General features: G+C 33.9%; 1 protein-coding gene across 2 annotated transcripts in view; it reads left to right on the forward strand.

The window, feature by feature from the left end:
- The window catches only part of LOC145292973 (EF-hand calcium-binding domain-containing protein 4B-like), a 364,830-nt gene that overhangs the window by 184,683 nt on the left and 163,187 nt on the right, over positions 1-16,960 (forward strand). For both annotated transcript variants that reach the window (XM_080139211.1, XM_080139212.1), the window contains exon 4: positions 6,359-6,508. In XM_080139211.1, coding sequence (XP_079995337.1) covers positions 6,359-6,508 — 150 coding nt within the window. The remainder of the gene's footprint in view (positions 1-6,358; positions 6,509-16,960) is intronic.

Consider the following 16,960-nt stretch of genomic DNA (forward strand, 5'->3'; position numbering starts at 1 on the left):
AACTGGTTTATATTTACACATATAAATAGACAAGAATTAGTTATATTCGGACTATTTTCTTGTGGCATTATCTCCCCTTTAAGGTGTTATATATTTGGAACCCTATGCCAGTAAGTAGCAATTAAATTAGCTTGTGTGAATTTTGATATGGGTCACATTAGTACATGTTAGGATAACCTAGGCAAACAGATTGTACACAAAGACAGATGATGTGATGTTGAAGTGGAGAGCAAAGATTGGACTACCTAGACAAAACATATAGTTGAACGATCACAATATGAGGTGGCGTCACGTTTTCAAATGAAAGAATAAAGAGTTTTAGTCAGTCCTACTCAGGAAGCCATGCAGATGAGACACATTGCAATAATGTAGAGTTAATCTCAGTGAATGTTATCAATGCCTTTGTCCATTGTGAAGTAAGAAAATTAAAAAGTAAATAATTTTAGCTATCTAGTCTCTCTCTATCTCTCTCTCCATAAGTAAATTCTCTAATAAAACCTTGAAAACTCAACCAGTAGTTCATTCATCTTAGTTAAACAGCCAATCAACAACCACTAGTCGATCACAGACATGCATGAAACACATATAAACACCCTGTGCACATATGTATGAAAAGACTTAATTATCGCCTGTAGATAAGGATTAGACCTGCAATCCTCAGAATACTGCCATTTAGAACATGGGCATATGGTACAATGAGTAAAGAAGTTGATTAAAAATCAATTATAAGTGATAGTATTCAGCAGGTTGAATGTTCAATCCTTACTACAAGCGTTAATGATAAAAATAACTTAATAATTAATTAACACTCTAAGTCTGATGGATTGAGAATAATCTGTCATGTGGATTAAATAAAATGTTCAATTCAAAATTCAGTATAGGTTGACTGAGTTGGATAAAGATTCTCAAGTCCCAAAATGTACTGGAAGACTGTCAGAGGTGACAATGAACAAAACATTGTGAAAATAACAACCAAGATCAGTCCAATTCATGCACATAAAAAATTAGCAAAAATAAGTAGTTAAGATATACATTTTTTACAGTACTAACCCTTCTTATTTAGCTCTTGAGACTAACCCACATTTTTTGGATCTTTGGTCTATCTCCTCTCTTTTGAATCTTTGATCTAATCTTCCTCTTTTGGTTTTTTGGTCTAACCTTTCACTTTTGAATCTTTTTTGGTCTTACTCTTCTCTTTTAGATCTTGGGTTCAACCTCCACTCCATTTGGCTCTTGGGTCTGAACCTCTCCTTTTGAATCTCGTCTACACTCTTTTTTGGATCTTGTGTCTAACTTTTTGAACTTGGGTCTAATCCCCCTTTTAGATCTTGTGAATAACTCTCCTTCTTTTAATCTTGGGTCTAATCTTTCTCGTTAGGATCTTGGGTCTAACCCTTCATTTTTGATCTTGAGTCCAGCCCTCTTTTTGGATATTTGGTAAAATCCTCCTCTTTTAAATCTTGGGTAAACCTGTCTCTTTTGGATCTTAGATCTAACCTTTTGGATCTTAGGTCTGATCCTCTCCTTTTGGTATCTTGGGACTAACCCTCTCCCTTTTGGATTTTGGAACTAAGCCTCTCCTTTATTTATCTTGAAACTAACCCTCTCCTTTTTGGATTTTATTCTAAACCTCTCCTTTTTGGATCTTAGCTTGTAGCTTGAGTTTTACTCTTCGAATCTTTGGTCTAATACTCTCCATTTAGACTAACTCTTACCATTTAAATTTTGGGTCTAAACATCCCAATTTGAATCTTGTGTCTAAATGTCCCAATTTGAATCTTGTGTCTAAACGTCCCAATTTGAATCTTGGGGCCAACTGTCCCTTTTGCAATCTTGGGTTTAACCCTCTCCTCTTTTTAATTATTTGTCTAATTTTCATTATTCGGATCTTTGGTTTAACCCTCATCATTTTGATCTTTGGACTAAACCTCCTCATAAGGATCTTAGGTTTAACCATCCCCATTTAAATCTTTGGGGGGGGATATCTTGTCTAACCCTCTCTTGTTTGGTTTTTGGTCTAATCCTCTTTTTGAATCTTGGGTTTAACCTTCTTTTTAGATTTTTGCTCTACCCGACTTTAGGATCTTCGGTCTCACCCGCCCCTTTCTGATCTTGGGTCTCACCTGCCCCTTCTTGATCTTGGGTCTAACACTTCCTATTTGGATATTAGGTTTAAATCTCCCTATTTAAATCTTGAATTTACCCCCCATTTTAGTTATTGAGTCTAACTCTCCCCATTTGGCTTATGAAATAAATCCTCTACTTTTGTATCTTGGGTTTAACATTTTTTTTTTAGTTTTTGGATCCCGGTCTAATCCACTCCATTTTTATCTTGGCTCTAACCCTCCTCATTTGATTTTTGCGTTTAACCCTCCCCTTTTTTTAGACCTTGAGTTCTGTCTCTTTTATTAAGTCTTTGGTCTAACCTCCCTCTTTCTAACTTTGAGTCTAACACTCTATTTGACTCTCGTGTCTAACCCTCCTCATTTGGATCTTGGGACTAAACATCCTTATTTCAATCTTGAATCCAACCCTTATCTTTTTGAATCTTATTTGAATGTTATTTCGAACTTTCACCTTTTTGGATCTATTTTTTTTTACGATATTTAATGATATCCCTTTTTGATTTTTGATCTAACCTGTTTCTTTTTTGATCTTTGGTCCAACCCTCTCCTTTTTGTATCTTTTATCCAACACTCTATCATTATTATCTTTGGTCTAACCCTCTTTTTTTTTTTTTTTTTTTTTTAGATCTTTTTGATTTTTGAACTATCCCTTTTTTTTTTTTTTTGTAGATCTTAGGTTTAACACTCTTTTTTATGGGGGGGCACTGTTTTACAATTTGTTATTGTGCAGATGAAGACAACTCTCATGTACTAAGAAATTTGTTCATTTTTTCATCTCATAATTTAGGATGCTCGATCTGACGATATTTTTTATTAAATCAAAACATTAAAAAAAAAGCTACAACGAATTCTTTTAAATGTAACAAAGTTCATAGCATTAATGATACAAAATGTAATCGTTTCTGTTTTCATATCATAATTTACGACGCTAAAACCAACAATATTTAATTAGATGAAAACATTTTTTTAAAAAAAGCTGCGGCAACTTTCTTCTACATTTTTTTACGACTACTTTTTTTTTAATTAAAAAGAAAATATGGTAAGATTTTTAAAAATTAGTCTTCAACCTTAAAAAAATACCAAGAATGAAACTCTAATAAAACAAGGATGAAACTTTTAAATCATGGCAACGTTTAGAAGCTGTTAGAATTAGAGCTAATAGCTCTAATTCTCTCGTTTGGATCTTGGGTCTAACCTTCCCTTTTTGGATCTTGGGTCTAACCTTCCCTTTTTGGATCTTGAGCCTAACCTTTTCCTTTTTGAATATTTGGTCTAACCTTTTCCTTTTTGAATATTTGGTCTAACCTTTTCTTTTTGAATATTTGGTCTAACCTTTTCCTTTTTGAATATTTGGTCTAACCTTTTCCTTTTTGAATATTTGGTCTGACCTTTTCCTTTTTGAATATTTGGTCTAACCTTTTCCTTTTTGAATATTTGGTCTAACCTTTTCCTTTTTGAATATTTGGTCTAACCTTTTCCTTTTTGAATATTTGGTCTGACCTTTTCCTTTTTGAATATTTGGTCTGACCTTTTCCTTTTTGAATATTTGGTCTGACCCTTTCCTCTTTGAATATTTGGTCTGACCCTTTCCTCTTTGAATATTTAGTCTGACCCTTTCCTCTTTGAATATTTAGTCTGACCCTTTCCTCTTTGGATATTTAGTCTAACCCTTTCCTCTTTGAATATTTAGTCTAACCCTTTCCTCTTTGAATATTTAGTCTAACCCTTTCCTCTTTGAATATTTAGTCTAACCCTTTCCTCTTTGAATATTTAGTCTAACCCTTTCCTCTTTGAATATTTAGTCTAACCCTTTCCTCTTTGAATATTTAGTCTAACCCTTTCCTCTTTGAATATTTAGTCTAACCCTTTCCTCTTTGAATATTTAGTCTAACCCTTTCCTCTTTGAATATTTAGTCTAACCCTTTCCTCTTTGAATATTTAGTCTAACCCTTTCCTCTTTGAATATTTGATCTAATCCTCTCCTTTTTTAATATTTGATACAACCATTCTTTATTGGTTGTTAGTTCTAATTCTCTCCGTTTGGCTCTAACCCTCCAAATTTGATTCTTTGGTCAAGCCCTCTCTTTTTCAAGCTTGGGTCTAATCCTTTCCATTTGGATCTTAGGACTAAGCCTTTCCTTTTTGTATCCTGCATCTAATTCTATTTTATTTTAATCTTTAATCTAGCCCTCTCTATTTAGCTCTTGGTATAGCCTTGCTCTTATGGCTCTTAGTTCTAATTCTCTCTATTTGATTCTTGGCTCTAACCTTTCTAATTTGATTCTTGAGTCAAACATTTTTTATTCGATCTTTGGTCTAAGCCTCTCCTTTTTCAATCATGGTTCTAACCCTCCATTTTTAGATTTTTGGTCTAACTTTTCTTTCCCTTTTGAACCTTGGGTTTACCCAGCCTCTTTTTTGATCTTTGGTTTTCTCATTTCCTTTTTTCATCTTGGGTCTTATGCTCTCCTTTCGAATTTTGAGTCTAACACTCACCATTTGGCTCTGGTGCCTAACACTCCCCATTTGGATCTTGAGGATAAACGTCCACATTTGAATGTTGAGTCTAACTCTTTCATTTTTGGATCTTTTATCTAACTCTCCCCTTTTCAATCTTGGAGCTAACCCTTCCTTTTACAATCTTTGGTCACTTTTTTATCTTGTTTCTAACACTCTTTTTTTTTGTTTGTTTTTTTTTTGTTTTTGAGTCTAACCCACTCTTTTTTCGATTTTCGGTCGGACCCCCTTCTTGCTTGATATTGGGTCTAACCCTCTCCTTTTTCAATTTTGAGTTCTTACTCAATCTCGAGATTAATCTTCATCATTTGGATCTTTGGTTTAATCCTCATCATTAGGAACTTTCATCTAACTCTCTCTGGTCTCACTCATTATTAAGTTCTTTGGTCACACCCTCATTGTTAAGTTCTTTGGTCACACCCTCATTGTTAAGTTCTTTGGTCTAACCCTAATCATTTGGATCTTTGGTCTAACCCTCCCTCTTTTAGGATGTTTGTCTCTTTGTGTCTAACTCTCCCAATTTGAGTCTTGTGTCTAACTCTCCCAATTTGAATCTTGTGTCTAAGCCTCCCAATTTGAATCTTGTGTCTAACCCTCCCAATTTGAATCTTGTGTCTAACCCTCCCAATTTGAATCTTGTGTCTAACCTTCTCAATTTGAATCTTGTGTGTCTAACCTTCTCAATTTGAATCTTGTGTCTAACCTTCTCAATTTGAATCTTGTGTCTAACCTTCTCAATTTGAATCTTGTGTCTAACCTTCTCAATTTGAATCTTGTGTCTAATCTTCTCAATTTGAATCTTGTGTCTAACCTTCTCAATTTGAATCTTGTGTCTAACCTTCTCAATTTGAATCTTGTGTCTAACCTTCTCAATTTGAATCTTGTGTCTAATCTTCTCAATTTGAATCTTGTGTCTAATCTTCTCAATTTGAATCTTGTGTCTAACCTTCTCAATTTGAATCTTGTGTGTCTAACCCTCCCAATTTGAATCTTGTGTGTCTAACCCTCCCAATTTGAATCTTGTGTGTCTAACCCTCCCAATTTGAATCTTGTGTGTCTAACCCTCCCAATTTGAATCTTGTGTGTCTAACCCTCCCAATTTGAATCTTGTGTCTAACCTTCTCAATTTGAATCTTGTGTCTAACCTTCTCAATTTGAATCTTGTGTCTAACCTTCTCAATTTGAATCTTGTGTCTAACCTTCTCAATTTGAATCTTGTGTCTAACCTTCTCAATTTGAATCTTGTGTTTAACCCTCCCAATTTTAATTATTGGTTTAACACTCTCAATTTCTGGTCGTGAAGGCACCAATTTTGTGAGGTATCCAGGCACCCCTTAACTATTACTCCAGGCCCACTCTGACTATACTGGTTTTTAATCAACATTGAAATTCAGTCTGACCTGCTCCACCTTACTATTCTGCAATTCATATGCAAAACTGAAATCTTAGAATTCAAAAATCGAAGTCTGTGCCATCTAAATCATCTAAAGTGAATAAAGATTTCTAGAGTGTTGTAAGTTTTTTATAAGGTCAGGAAGAAAAGATAGACATTACAACAAAAACCAAGAGTAGGAATGAGAGTTGATAAAAAAATCCAATTATACTTTCTTATTAATTAAATATCAATTATTTAACAAGGAATTTTTTCACTTTATTTCTTAAAATTGTTAAATCTGTTCTTCATTTTTTCCTGTATTTGATTTTTGTTTCTCCAGTGAGAGCACTATTAAAGCTCTATGGATTCGCATGCGGAAAGAAGAAGAGCCAGAAGTGCTGGAAAACTTTGAGGATTTCCTCTGTAAAGTTGCAAAGGAAATCAAAAGAACCCATGTGGATTTCCGAACACTGGAAGCAGCTTTAAAAAGGTCAGTTTCTGTTTGAAAACAACTCTATTACTAGATGCATTTTGTTTCAGAATTTTTTTTAGGTTAGGAAACTTTGTCAAGAATAACATTTTTTGAACAGTCAGACTAAATGTATATCCTAACACATTCCTTCACTTTACTCACTTGCCTATACTTTGCTCAATAGCTAATTATTTACCTATACATTCTGACGTTGGATATTTGTTCCTTTAAACAAACTTTCATATATATGTATGTTTGGTATGTCATTATTTGATTCTTGTCCAGAATTTCTATTTTGAACTTCCAAGATTTTTTTGTTTTTCAGCCTTGTAATGGCTATGATTTACCATTAATGGCTTAAAATTATTAAAAAAAAAATGTTCTCTCGATAAAAAAAAAACTATTTGATCAATTACATGATTTTTAGAATATGATCTTTTCATTCTGTGACAGGTACATACACCATAAAGATTTTTCTGTATATGTGTTTTTGTAATATAAGGGGAATTTTGAATGATCAGTCGTTATTTTTTTTTTTTTTAAATCCTTTATGTAGTTGTATTTGGAATCTTTAGGTTTTGTGTTTGTATTAAATTTTATTTTGGATATTTAAATATTCTCCAGGTTTAATCCAGTAAAACGTTACTTGTAAATGAAGTAGATTTTGTTTTTCTTTCTTTAAGCAAGCTCAAAAAAATGTTAGTAAGAAAATCAGCAAATTATGTAGAACTACAAGTGCAGTCCATGTTGGAAACTTAGTATGGGTTGCAATTGTTTAATGAGTCATTTTTTATCTTTTTTTTTGGGGGGGGGGGGCGGGAGGGGCAGTCACATTGGACTTGACCTATTATCACAGTTACAGTTATCCAGATGAGCAGCAACAACTGTTCAATTTCCGGGGTGGGGGTACACACAAATTTGCCCACTGCTTCTGAAGTGTGTATAACAATGATAAAAAATAGTTAAAAAGAAGGAAAATGGGTGTATTCAAAGAAAATTTCTTTTCTTTTTCTCCTCTTTTCCTTCATTTTAGGATTCTTTTTTTTTTTTTTTTTTTTTTTGTCTTTTTTACTTTTTCTTTTTTTGCTTTTTCTTTTTTGTCTTTTTCTGCTTTTTTTTTTACATTTTCTTTTTTTTTTCTTATTTTCTATTTTCTACCTTTTCTTTTTATCTCCTTTTTCTGCCATAATTGCATCTTTTTTTAATTTCTTTATTTTGTTTTAGCTGGGACTGGGACATCCTACCGGATGCTATACATTCACCCACTATCTCATACATTCCAACAAAGATATTTTTTTAAAGATTCTAACCGTTCATTTAAGTGCAATTGTTTGTATCTCCCTTGCACTTGGTTCACCAGGTATATTTGCCAGATAGTTTTTTAAATTTTTTCATGTATCTGATTGCTCCTATAATTACTGGAATGATGAAGATTTTCCTAAGATTCCAGTTTTTTTTCATGTTGTCCTATATCACTATGTCAGGTTTAATAGCTCTATTTTATTTTAGATACATAGCTGTAGGAATTGCATAGTCATAGTGGATAGTGTATGATTTGTTTTCAACTATTCTTTCTGGTATATGTTCCCAGGACTTGCTGCTGCATTCAACATTTTACAAATGGTTTGGTAAAATATTTACACACTGTTGTATCACATTGTATTAAAACACATATCTCCATATTTCAGAATGATAAATCGGTACTAATTAGTGCCTGTAAATAACTATATCACTAAACCGAAATCCAAAGTGGCGGTACACCAACCCAGCCTTAGGAATAATAGAGTTAATGAAGACCATTAATTGTACTAATTTCATATTTGGTTTTGCAGAATAAACTTTTACCAAATTAATGTGTCAATGCTGTCATATTGAATTTTGGGGCTTGAGTAATATAGATTTTAGGACCCTAAGCAAACGTTTACCTCTATTTCCACTAGTTTATGACAATCAGTTGTAATATATTACAGAAAAGCAGTTATCAATGATAAATGGCTGTCTCATTTTATTATACTGTTTTGCTAAGTAACAAAATGTCCTCCAGAAAATATTCAATATTGCTAACAGCTGGCATGTAAAATAGAAAGACATTTTTATTAAATTGCAAAGAAGAAAACCAAAGTGTCTTCTGTCATATAATATTTATTACTTTTCTCACAACATTTGTTTTGTTTTTTGTTTTGTTTTTTTTGTTTTTTGTTTTTTTTATAGCTTTGTTGTTTATCTTTTTTCTTGCGGGGGAGGTGCTGTCTACTGTTTTTTAACAATTTCCTTCAGTGTATACAGAAAAAAGAAACAGTCATCTTACATAATTATCAATCCAAGCAACTTCCTGTTTTGAAACTCGTCCACAGGAAATGGTGTTACTTAATCTAGAGACCCCCAACAAAAATGTAGGTCAACATGTAAAAATATTTGAAAACTGATTATTTTAATTGAAATACATTTATTTACAAAAACTTAATACAATAAATATAGTAGAACCCCAGGATACGGCATTAAAATTTAGTAACAAAATACAGTATATAATATGCATGTATATAATCAAATAACATTATAAATAACACTGCAAGGCGGGGCAAATACCATAACCAGGGGCTGGAAAAACATCGTATTCCACACCATAACCTGAAAAAAAAAACGTATTCTAGGATCACCGTATACTGGGGTTCTACTGCATGTTTATTTACAAAAATATTTACAGAAATGATTAAGACTGGAAGTAAAATATTTTTTTTAATAAATTTAAATTAAATAATAAATGGAAAAGAATATTAATGAATGTTTACTTAACATGGTTTAAAAATATGAATTTTTCACACGTAATAAAATAACATAATAAAAAGAAAATGTACATTTGTCCAAATATAATTAAACTACATAATAAATAGAGATCTATCTATCTGATTGGGCTTCTTACCCAGACCAGTGTGACTCTTTTTCTCCAGATTTCCCTGTCTTCCATCATCTGCCTCAGATCTTCAGGATCACGATTAGTGTCCTGTGCAATTTGATAGATATAGGTGGATCTAGGTCATCCTATGCTCGTGTGCCCGTGCCGTGGAGTCCACAGCAACACATTTCTCACCAGCTCTTGTTTGCTCCTCTGGCAGTGACTGGCAAATTATAGACATCACTCCCTGATGATAGTAAATATGGCAGGTAGGTTGCCATAAAGTTGCTGCTTGTGGGTTGATCTTGCCAAATATTTAACACTGTTCGTAGCATATAGGTGTACATGGCGTCTAGTTTTCTTTCCAATCTTATGGTGAGTGTCCAGCTTGTCACACCATAAACAGGGAAACTCCACCACTGCTCTGAGGAACTGCCTTTTTAGTTTGTCAGTTAGCCTTGAAGTTTAAGTTGACCGCAGCTTATCAAATGCAGCCCATGCTTTTGAAATGCGAATTTCGATATCTCTCTCTCTGGAATCTATGTTACAGATCCAGTAGATGATATTGCTGAAAAAATTATATTTCATTCGGTGGGGTCTTCACGATTTACTGCAGGAAGTTGCTTGGATTAGTAAATATGAGAGATAAAAGAAAATATTTTTTTAAATCCTATAAATTCTATACTTTTCAGTGCAATACTTCTTTTTTTTTTTTTTTTTTTGTAACCCCCCCCTCCCCCCAAAAAAAAGGAAATTTCTACTTTAATCACTAGAGTTTCTCCGTTTTTTGGTCAAAATCGTTTTTCCTTTTAATTTTATTTTGTTTTTTTTTAATTAAGAATAGGCTGATTTCTGCCAAATCATGTCTATATATTTTTTTTTCTATTTGGTTGGATTTTATTTCTTGTCCTCTGTGATTTAAAATATGAAATAGGATTAAATGTTACCGACTGAGTAATCATGAGAAGAAAATGAAGAGTTACCAGTTTTGAAGCATGTGAACTGTTTTGCACATTAAGCACTCGAGTTTTAGTCCAAGAAAGAACTTGTGTTTGTAGTTGAGTTTTCTGTAGGTGGCAGTCATTTGCATATTTGGAGAACAACTACTTTAAGAAGGTTGAATTGAGGAATGCAAGCTGTTGCATTTTTGACAGCTGAGAGACAATGTTGGAACTGAGAATTGTTTGTGTTTGTTGCAGTGTTAGTGAAAAGGAGTTTTATTAATTTTCTTATGGGATTACATTTGCTCGCTCTCTCTCTCTCTCTCTCTCTCTCTCTCTCTCTCTCTCTCTCTCTCTCTCTCTCTCTCTCTGCTTTTCATCTCTTCCTGTTTTTTCTAGTCTTTCTTTGTTTCTTCTTTCTGAAAATGTTAATTTGTCCAAGACTTTAGCTTCAAACAATTCATATTGGTAGGGGAGTGAGATGATGTTTGTTTTATCAAACAATGACTTCATGCCCAAACCCCACCTCCCCGTGGCCTGAACACTTAATGTCTTTTTATTAGTTATTTAATTATTGTTTTGTTTTTTTTTTTCCTGCTCTGTCTGTCTGTCTGTCTGTCTGTCTGTCTCTCTCTCTCTCTCTCTCTCTCTCTCTATATATATATATATATATATATATATATATATATATATACACACACACACGGAGCCGTGATCCCCCCCCTCTCCATCTTAATTTCAGTGTTTTTTGCCATTGGCTACTCGTTTCTGAAATGAGCTAAGAATTAAATTAAAAACTTACTCATGAATTCAAATTACACAAAGCAATCTGAATACAGCTGGGTTCTCTTCTTAAATCAAATCAAGTCAACTGGAAGCAATTAAAATTTTCTATTTTCCACTTTAAAGAAGTGAGTGAGTCTCTTACAACATGTTTGATTAGCAATTCGATCAGCTCATTTGACTAGGCCACCGATGTAAAAATAAATATTCTTCTCTTGCAGACTGTCTGGTGTTACTAGATCAGGTTGTCTGAAGATATGAGCTTCCTGACCTAAAAATTATTTTTTCTGCTCTTTCTCCACACACAGGAAGCTATGACTCATCACCCGCCCCTCTCCATCCAGTTAGGAAATTCTCCTTAATTTCAGTGTTTTCTTCCATTGGCTACAAATTTCTAAAATGAATTAAAACTTAAATTAAATTTCTGAATTAAATTAAAAATTATGAGGTGCCTTCCAGACTTTTTCGTATGGGCACTTTTATTGATAGTGCACACATAAAACTCTAGTCCCCTTTGAAGTAATCGCCTCCAGCTGCAATGCACTTGTTGTATAGTTCCAACAACTTCTGGAAGACCCCATGGAAGTCCTCTTGTGTGAGTGTATCAATGACCCTCATCACAGCCTCTTTCATCTCATCAAGTGTCTCATAACGACATCCCCTAAGGTTTTCCTTAAGCTTTGGGGATAACAGGGAAAAGTCATGGGCAGCAAGGTCTAGACTATAGGAAGGGTGAGGACCAGTCTTGATACTCATCTTTGTCAAATAGTCTGTAACAAGGATGGAGTTGTGGACTGCTGCATTGTTCTGGTGGAAATGCCACTAATCCGATTTGAAGAGTGTTGGTCTCTTCCAACAGAATCTCTTCCTGAACTCCCTTCTTTGTTGACTGTCTGTGGGAACCCAGTGTATGTAGATCATGCCCATGTCAAAAAAAAAGGGGTCATAATAAACTTCTGGGTGGATTTGCTCTGTCTGGCCTTTTTGTGTCTGAGAGAGCCAGCATGCTTCCACTGAGAAGTCTGTCTCTTGGTCTCTGGGTCTAGATCCAGCTTTCATTGCAGGTCACCAGAGCATCAACAACTGCGGGATCCGAATTTGATCGGTTCGACCATCTCCTCAATGTCATGACAACGTTTTGTTTTCTGATCTTCTCTTACCACTCTTGGGACAAACTTTGTACAAATCTTCTGCATCTTCAGTTCCTCGTGAATAATTGTCTGACACCAAACTATGCACTTATTGTTTCTATAGGCACACAATGGTCCTTGTCCATGAAATTCTTTATTTGGCCAATCGACTCTGCTGTTCTGACTTCTTTACTCCTCTCACACTTCTTATCATCCCTTACAGACTCCCTGCTTTTCTTGAATCTCTTATGCCATTCAAAAACTGATGTTCAATTCATGTCCAAATGCAGTCTGAAGCATTTCATACGTTTCTGAGGCATTTTTTTTCCTTCTTTTTGTCAAGTTTAAAACAATTTTATTGTATATGGTTATTCTAAAGTGATTTCACGTCCAAATTGCATTTTTGAAATTCACCAGCTGTGACAATCAGGTTTTAGTAGGGTGCATTCCAATTCTTATTGTAGCTGTTCATTTGAACCTGAAATCATAAGATTTGGTCAGTCATCTCATAAGATGTATAGCAATAACATTCTGAATTTTCAAGAGTCTACAACAATTTTAAATGCTTGTACAAAAAAAGTCTGGAAACTTATTAAAGGCACCTCATATACATAAATTCAAATCACACAAAGCGATCTGAATATAGTTGTGTTCTCTTCTCAAATCAAACCAACTGATGGAAATCAACTGGAAGCAATTACAATTTTTCCATTTTAAAGAAGGGAGTGAGTCTGTTAAACATATTTTTGATTAACAATTCAATCAGGTCATTTGATCAAGATGGAGGTATAAAAATAAATATATATTCTTCTCTTGCAGACAGTCTGGCTTCCTGACCTAAAATGCACCAAACGTTGATGTTATTGTTTTTTTTTTTTGTTAACCTTTGTAAAACTCAATCATGTTCTGCAATGTCAATAATAAAAACAATCATTTTCCTACATAAAACAACCAAACCAAACATTGTGAATCAATATTTGAAGATATAAAAAACTTGAAGCATAAAATCTTTTTCCAAAATTACTGGATTCAGCATTGAATTAATTAAAATAAGAGACACTCTGGATTAGAATAAAAATTAAAATTGTCTCATTCTAGAAAGATTTCTCATTTACTGATCAAGGTAAAAAAAAAATGAACAAAAATCAAAGCAGATACTAAACTTTGTTCCTAACCAACAGATTAGTCTCACAAAATGGAAAGGCTCTTGCAGACTCACTTGTGGTAGTTTGGGGGGAATGTTTTTTCAGTCATTGTATTTGCCGTAGGATAACTTCTCTATCCCAAACCTTATTTTTTCAAAATATTATTCTGTCAATAAAAAGAGTTAAATTTTTCTCTTTTTATTAAAAACGAAAAAGAAGCAGTTTTATATTTCTCTAAATAATTACAAAAACAAAATAAATAAAATATCTTTTTATATAGAAGAAAAATAAGAACCAAAGTAACCAAAGAGCAGTAATTTATTACATTTAAAACGTCAATTATTTCTAGTGAAAGAAAGTTTTCGGCATTATTCCCAAACATATTTTCATTTAAAACTGAAAATTATTTATAAACTAGCAGGCTGCCTGACATTGCTCGGTCATAAAATATGCATAAATATTTTAATTAATACAGAAACTGAGGCATATGCATGCGAATATTGTTTTTTTTTCTAAAGAGTTCACTTCTTGTAAGTAAAAAAAAAATACTCAAGCTGAGATTGAAACCAAAACCTAAAGATATTGAGTCAAGTGTGTTAACCATTACACAACATTTATAAAGGGTTTTCAAAAAATCTTATTCTTAACAAAAAAAAAAACTGTCATGTTTGTCAACCACGCATGCGCAGTCGTGAAACAGTTGACAAACAGATAAAACTCTGACAACTCCATGTATCAATGTGCTAATTTTTACCCCCTTAGCAGCTCTTTTTCCGGATGAAAATCGATTAAAAAGTGTTCCACATGTCTGAGTATCTTATATATCAAATTTCAAGACTGTGGATCAAAAGATCGTTGAGTATATATTTTATAGATATGTTAATTACATGACTGAAAGATGCATTTAGGCAATTAATTCCTATTTCAATCACGTCAATTATTTCGAGATGAAAAGGAAACGCACTCAAGCCGGATTATTTTGTGTTTTTCTTTTCTTTTTTTTTTTTGTTTCCCATGACAATGATGTTTGCTCTTCGCATAAGCAGCAGTCCTTTTTTTTCTTTTTTTCCCTAACCAGCAACAAATCACACATAAACAAAGTATATCGAAATACCAAGAGACGTCTGTCAAACAAAAAATATGTCTTTTATTCTGTCACTTCAGTCTCCCATTCGCACCTGAATTTGCATAATGGCCTTATTCTTGTATCTGAAGGGCCCCAAGTTTGCGCGTCACTGCTTCCCTACAGTGAGCATATGTCAATTGTGGTCACTTATTTCTATGTCTCCACACCATTACCACAGAAACTATCTGTATTAGCCCAACATTACCCAGAATCCATTGCACTCAAATTTCTTTTGTAAATATTTCTGTTTTATAACAACATAGTTTTCATTCTGTTTATTGGTCTCCTAATTTATCAGGGAGCGATCTATGTTTTCAGTAGCGTCCGTCCGTCCAAGTGACCTCCATGTGTTCATTAGTCTGGACGATTGCCAGGTAACCGTCCATTAGTTTTTCCTGAAATTTTGCCACAAATTGTATTTCATAAGTAGATGTGCACAGTAAAAAAATATTTTTGCAAAAATTCCCATTGTGCCCCTATGAGCTTTAAAGAGGTCAAAAATGCACCAAAATGGCCAAAAATGACACATTTTGCCCCATAACTTTTGATCAATCCATTAGGTTTTTTTGGGCTAAAACCGCCCTTTTTTGTGGCTCTTTTTTCATATTTCTCAACAAAAACTTGATATGTCTGACTATATAGTGGTTTTTCACGGTGGTCAACTCAAGTATACATATGTTAAGGCCTGAAACTGCACCGTTATCTATTTACACTGGGATTCGGCAAAAAAGAGGTAAAAAATGTACCAAAATGGCCAAAAATGACACTTTTTGCCCCATAGTGTTTGATCCATCCATTAGATTTTCCAGAAACTTGGTCAAAATGTGGAGGCCATTGTTCTTAATATAAATCCAATATGGGTGACCCTGGCAAAATTCTAGTTCGCATCTCTCTGGGACTTTTAAGGCTAAAAACATGCCTTTTTGGAAATTTTTTTCATATTGCTCAAAAACTTGATATGTATGTCTATATAGTGATTTTCCATGGTGCTGAATTCAAATATACATGTCTTAAGGTGTGAAATTGCACTGTTTATCCATTTTCATTGGAATTCAGCATTCCCAGGAGCTCAAAAGTGGTCACAAATGCTCCCAAATTACACAAAATGACACTTTTTATCCATTAGATTTTTCTGAAACTTGACGGAAATGTGAAGGCAACGTTGGCCCTTTACACTTCTCACATTCATCGTTTCTTCACTATTTTTGTGGCGTCATCTCACATGCAGCACCAGAGGGGAACACCCACGGGCAGCTTGTTATTGTAACATAGTGTGTATGGTACGCATGATAGAATCAGCAGCAGCCATAGGATAGCTGACTAGTGAATATATTAGCAGCACCAGCAGCCGTCTCATCACATATGCAAATTAAGCAAGTGTGCACACTGATGTCATGGGAGGGAAGTGAAAAAAAAGGAGATAAAAGGACTGCACATGGTCGAGGAAAAAGAGAAGAAAAGTGAGTGTTAAGGAAGATGGACATGCTAAGTCAAATTCAAGAAAGCACTGGCTGTGACTAGCATGAGGTGGCAGGTAAAGAGACTTTTAAAAGGATAAGTTATATGGAAGAGCGTTTTAAAACACATGTTTGCGAAAAGACTTCGAAAAATAATGAAATGCATTGCTTTGGAAGAACCACAAATAACTGCATTTTATTTGCACTCTTAAAAAAAAATGCGGAGTCGGATTTTTATCTCTTTCTTTATTTTTGTTTGTTCCTTTGCGACAGTACCAGACATGTGGATCTGAGGGGTTTCATATGTAGTGACATGGTTAAAGTGTACTGGCCGCATTACATTATTTTTTAATAAGAATGAAGAAATATTCAAGTTTAAAAAAGAGGATGAATAGATTAATAATCTACATCTCGCTGCCCAATTCCCTAAATAGTATCCTTGCAAATGTGGTCCTAAATAGCACCTCTCACGACTAAGTGGCTCTGTGCTTTGTTTGGGGTAAATTGCGAACAAAAAAATCTGACAAGAAAAAATAAACTGAAAGATTGTCTAAAATTTTTCTTTTGTGACCAAACAATGTTTTTTTAGGGAATTAATTCCTATTTCAGTCACATAAATTCTTTTGAGTTTAGATCAAAACACACACTCGAGTTGGATTATTTTTATGTTCTTTGTTTCTCTTGCACCAAAACATTCCCTTTTTCACCTAAACAGCAGTCCTTTCTTTTCTCATATCTCTTTAACCGCAAGTGAGCGAAGCAACTTTCAAAAACAAAAGATTGCCTTTTTATACTGCCACCTCAGACTCTCAACAGTATCTAAATTTGCATTATTTTTGTATCAGAAGGGTTACAGGTTAGAGCGACGGTGCTTCTTTACAGTAAGCACACATCAACTGTGAGAGCTTATTGCTGTGCTTCTCCACATGGTTACCACACTAACAATGCCTAAATTAAAAAATAAACCTTTGCTTTTGTGTATAAAGAAAAGAATG

Source organism: Euprymna scolopes, chromosome 14 (genome assembly GCF_053919585.1).
Source record: "Euprymna scolopes isolate OS-2025 chromosome 14, ASM5391958v1, whole genome shotgun sequence".
Lineage (NCBI taxonomy): Eukaryota > Metazoa > Mollusca > Cephalopoda > Sepiida > Sepiolidae > Euprymna > Euprymna scolopes.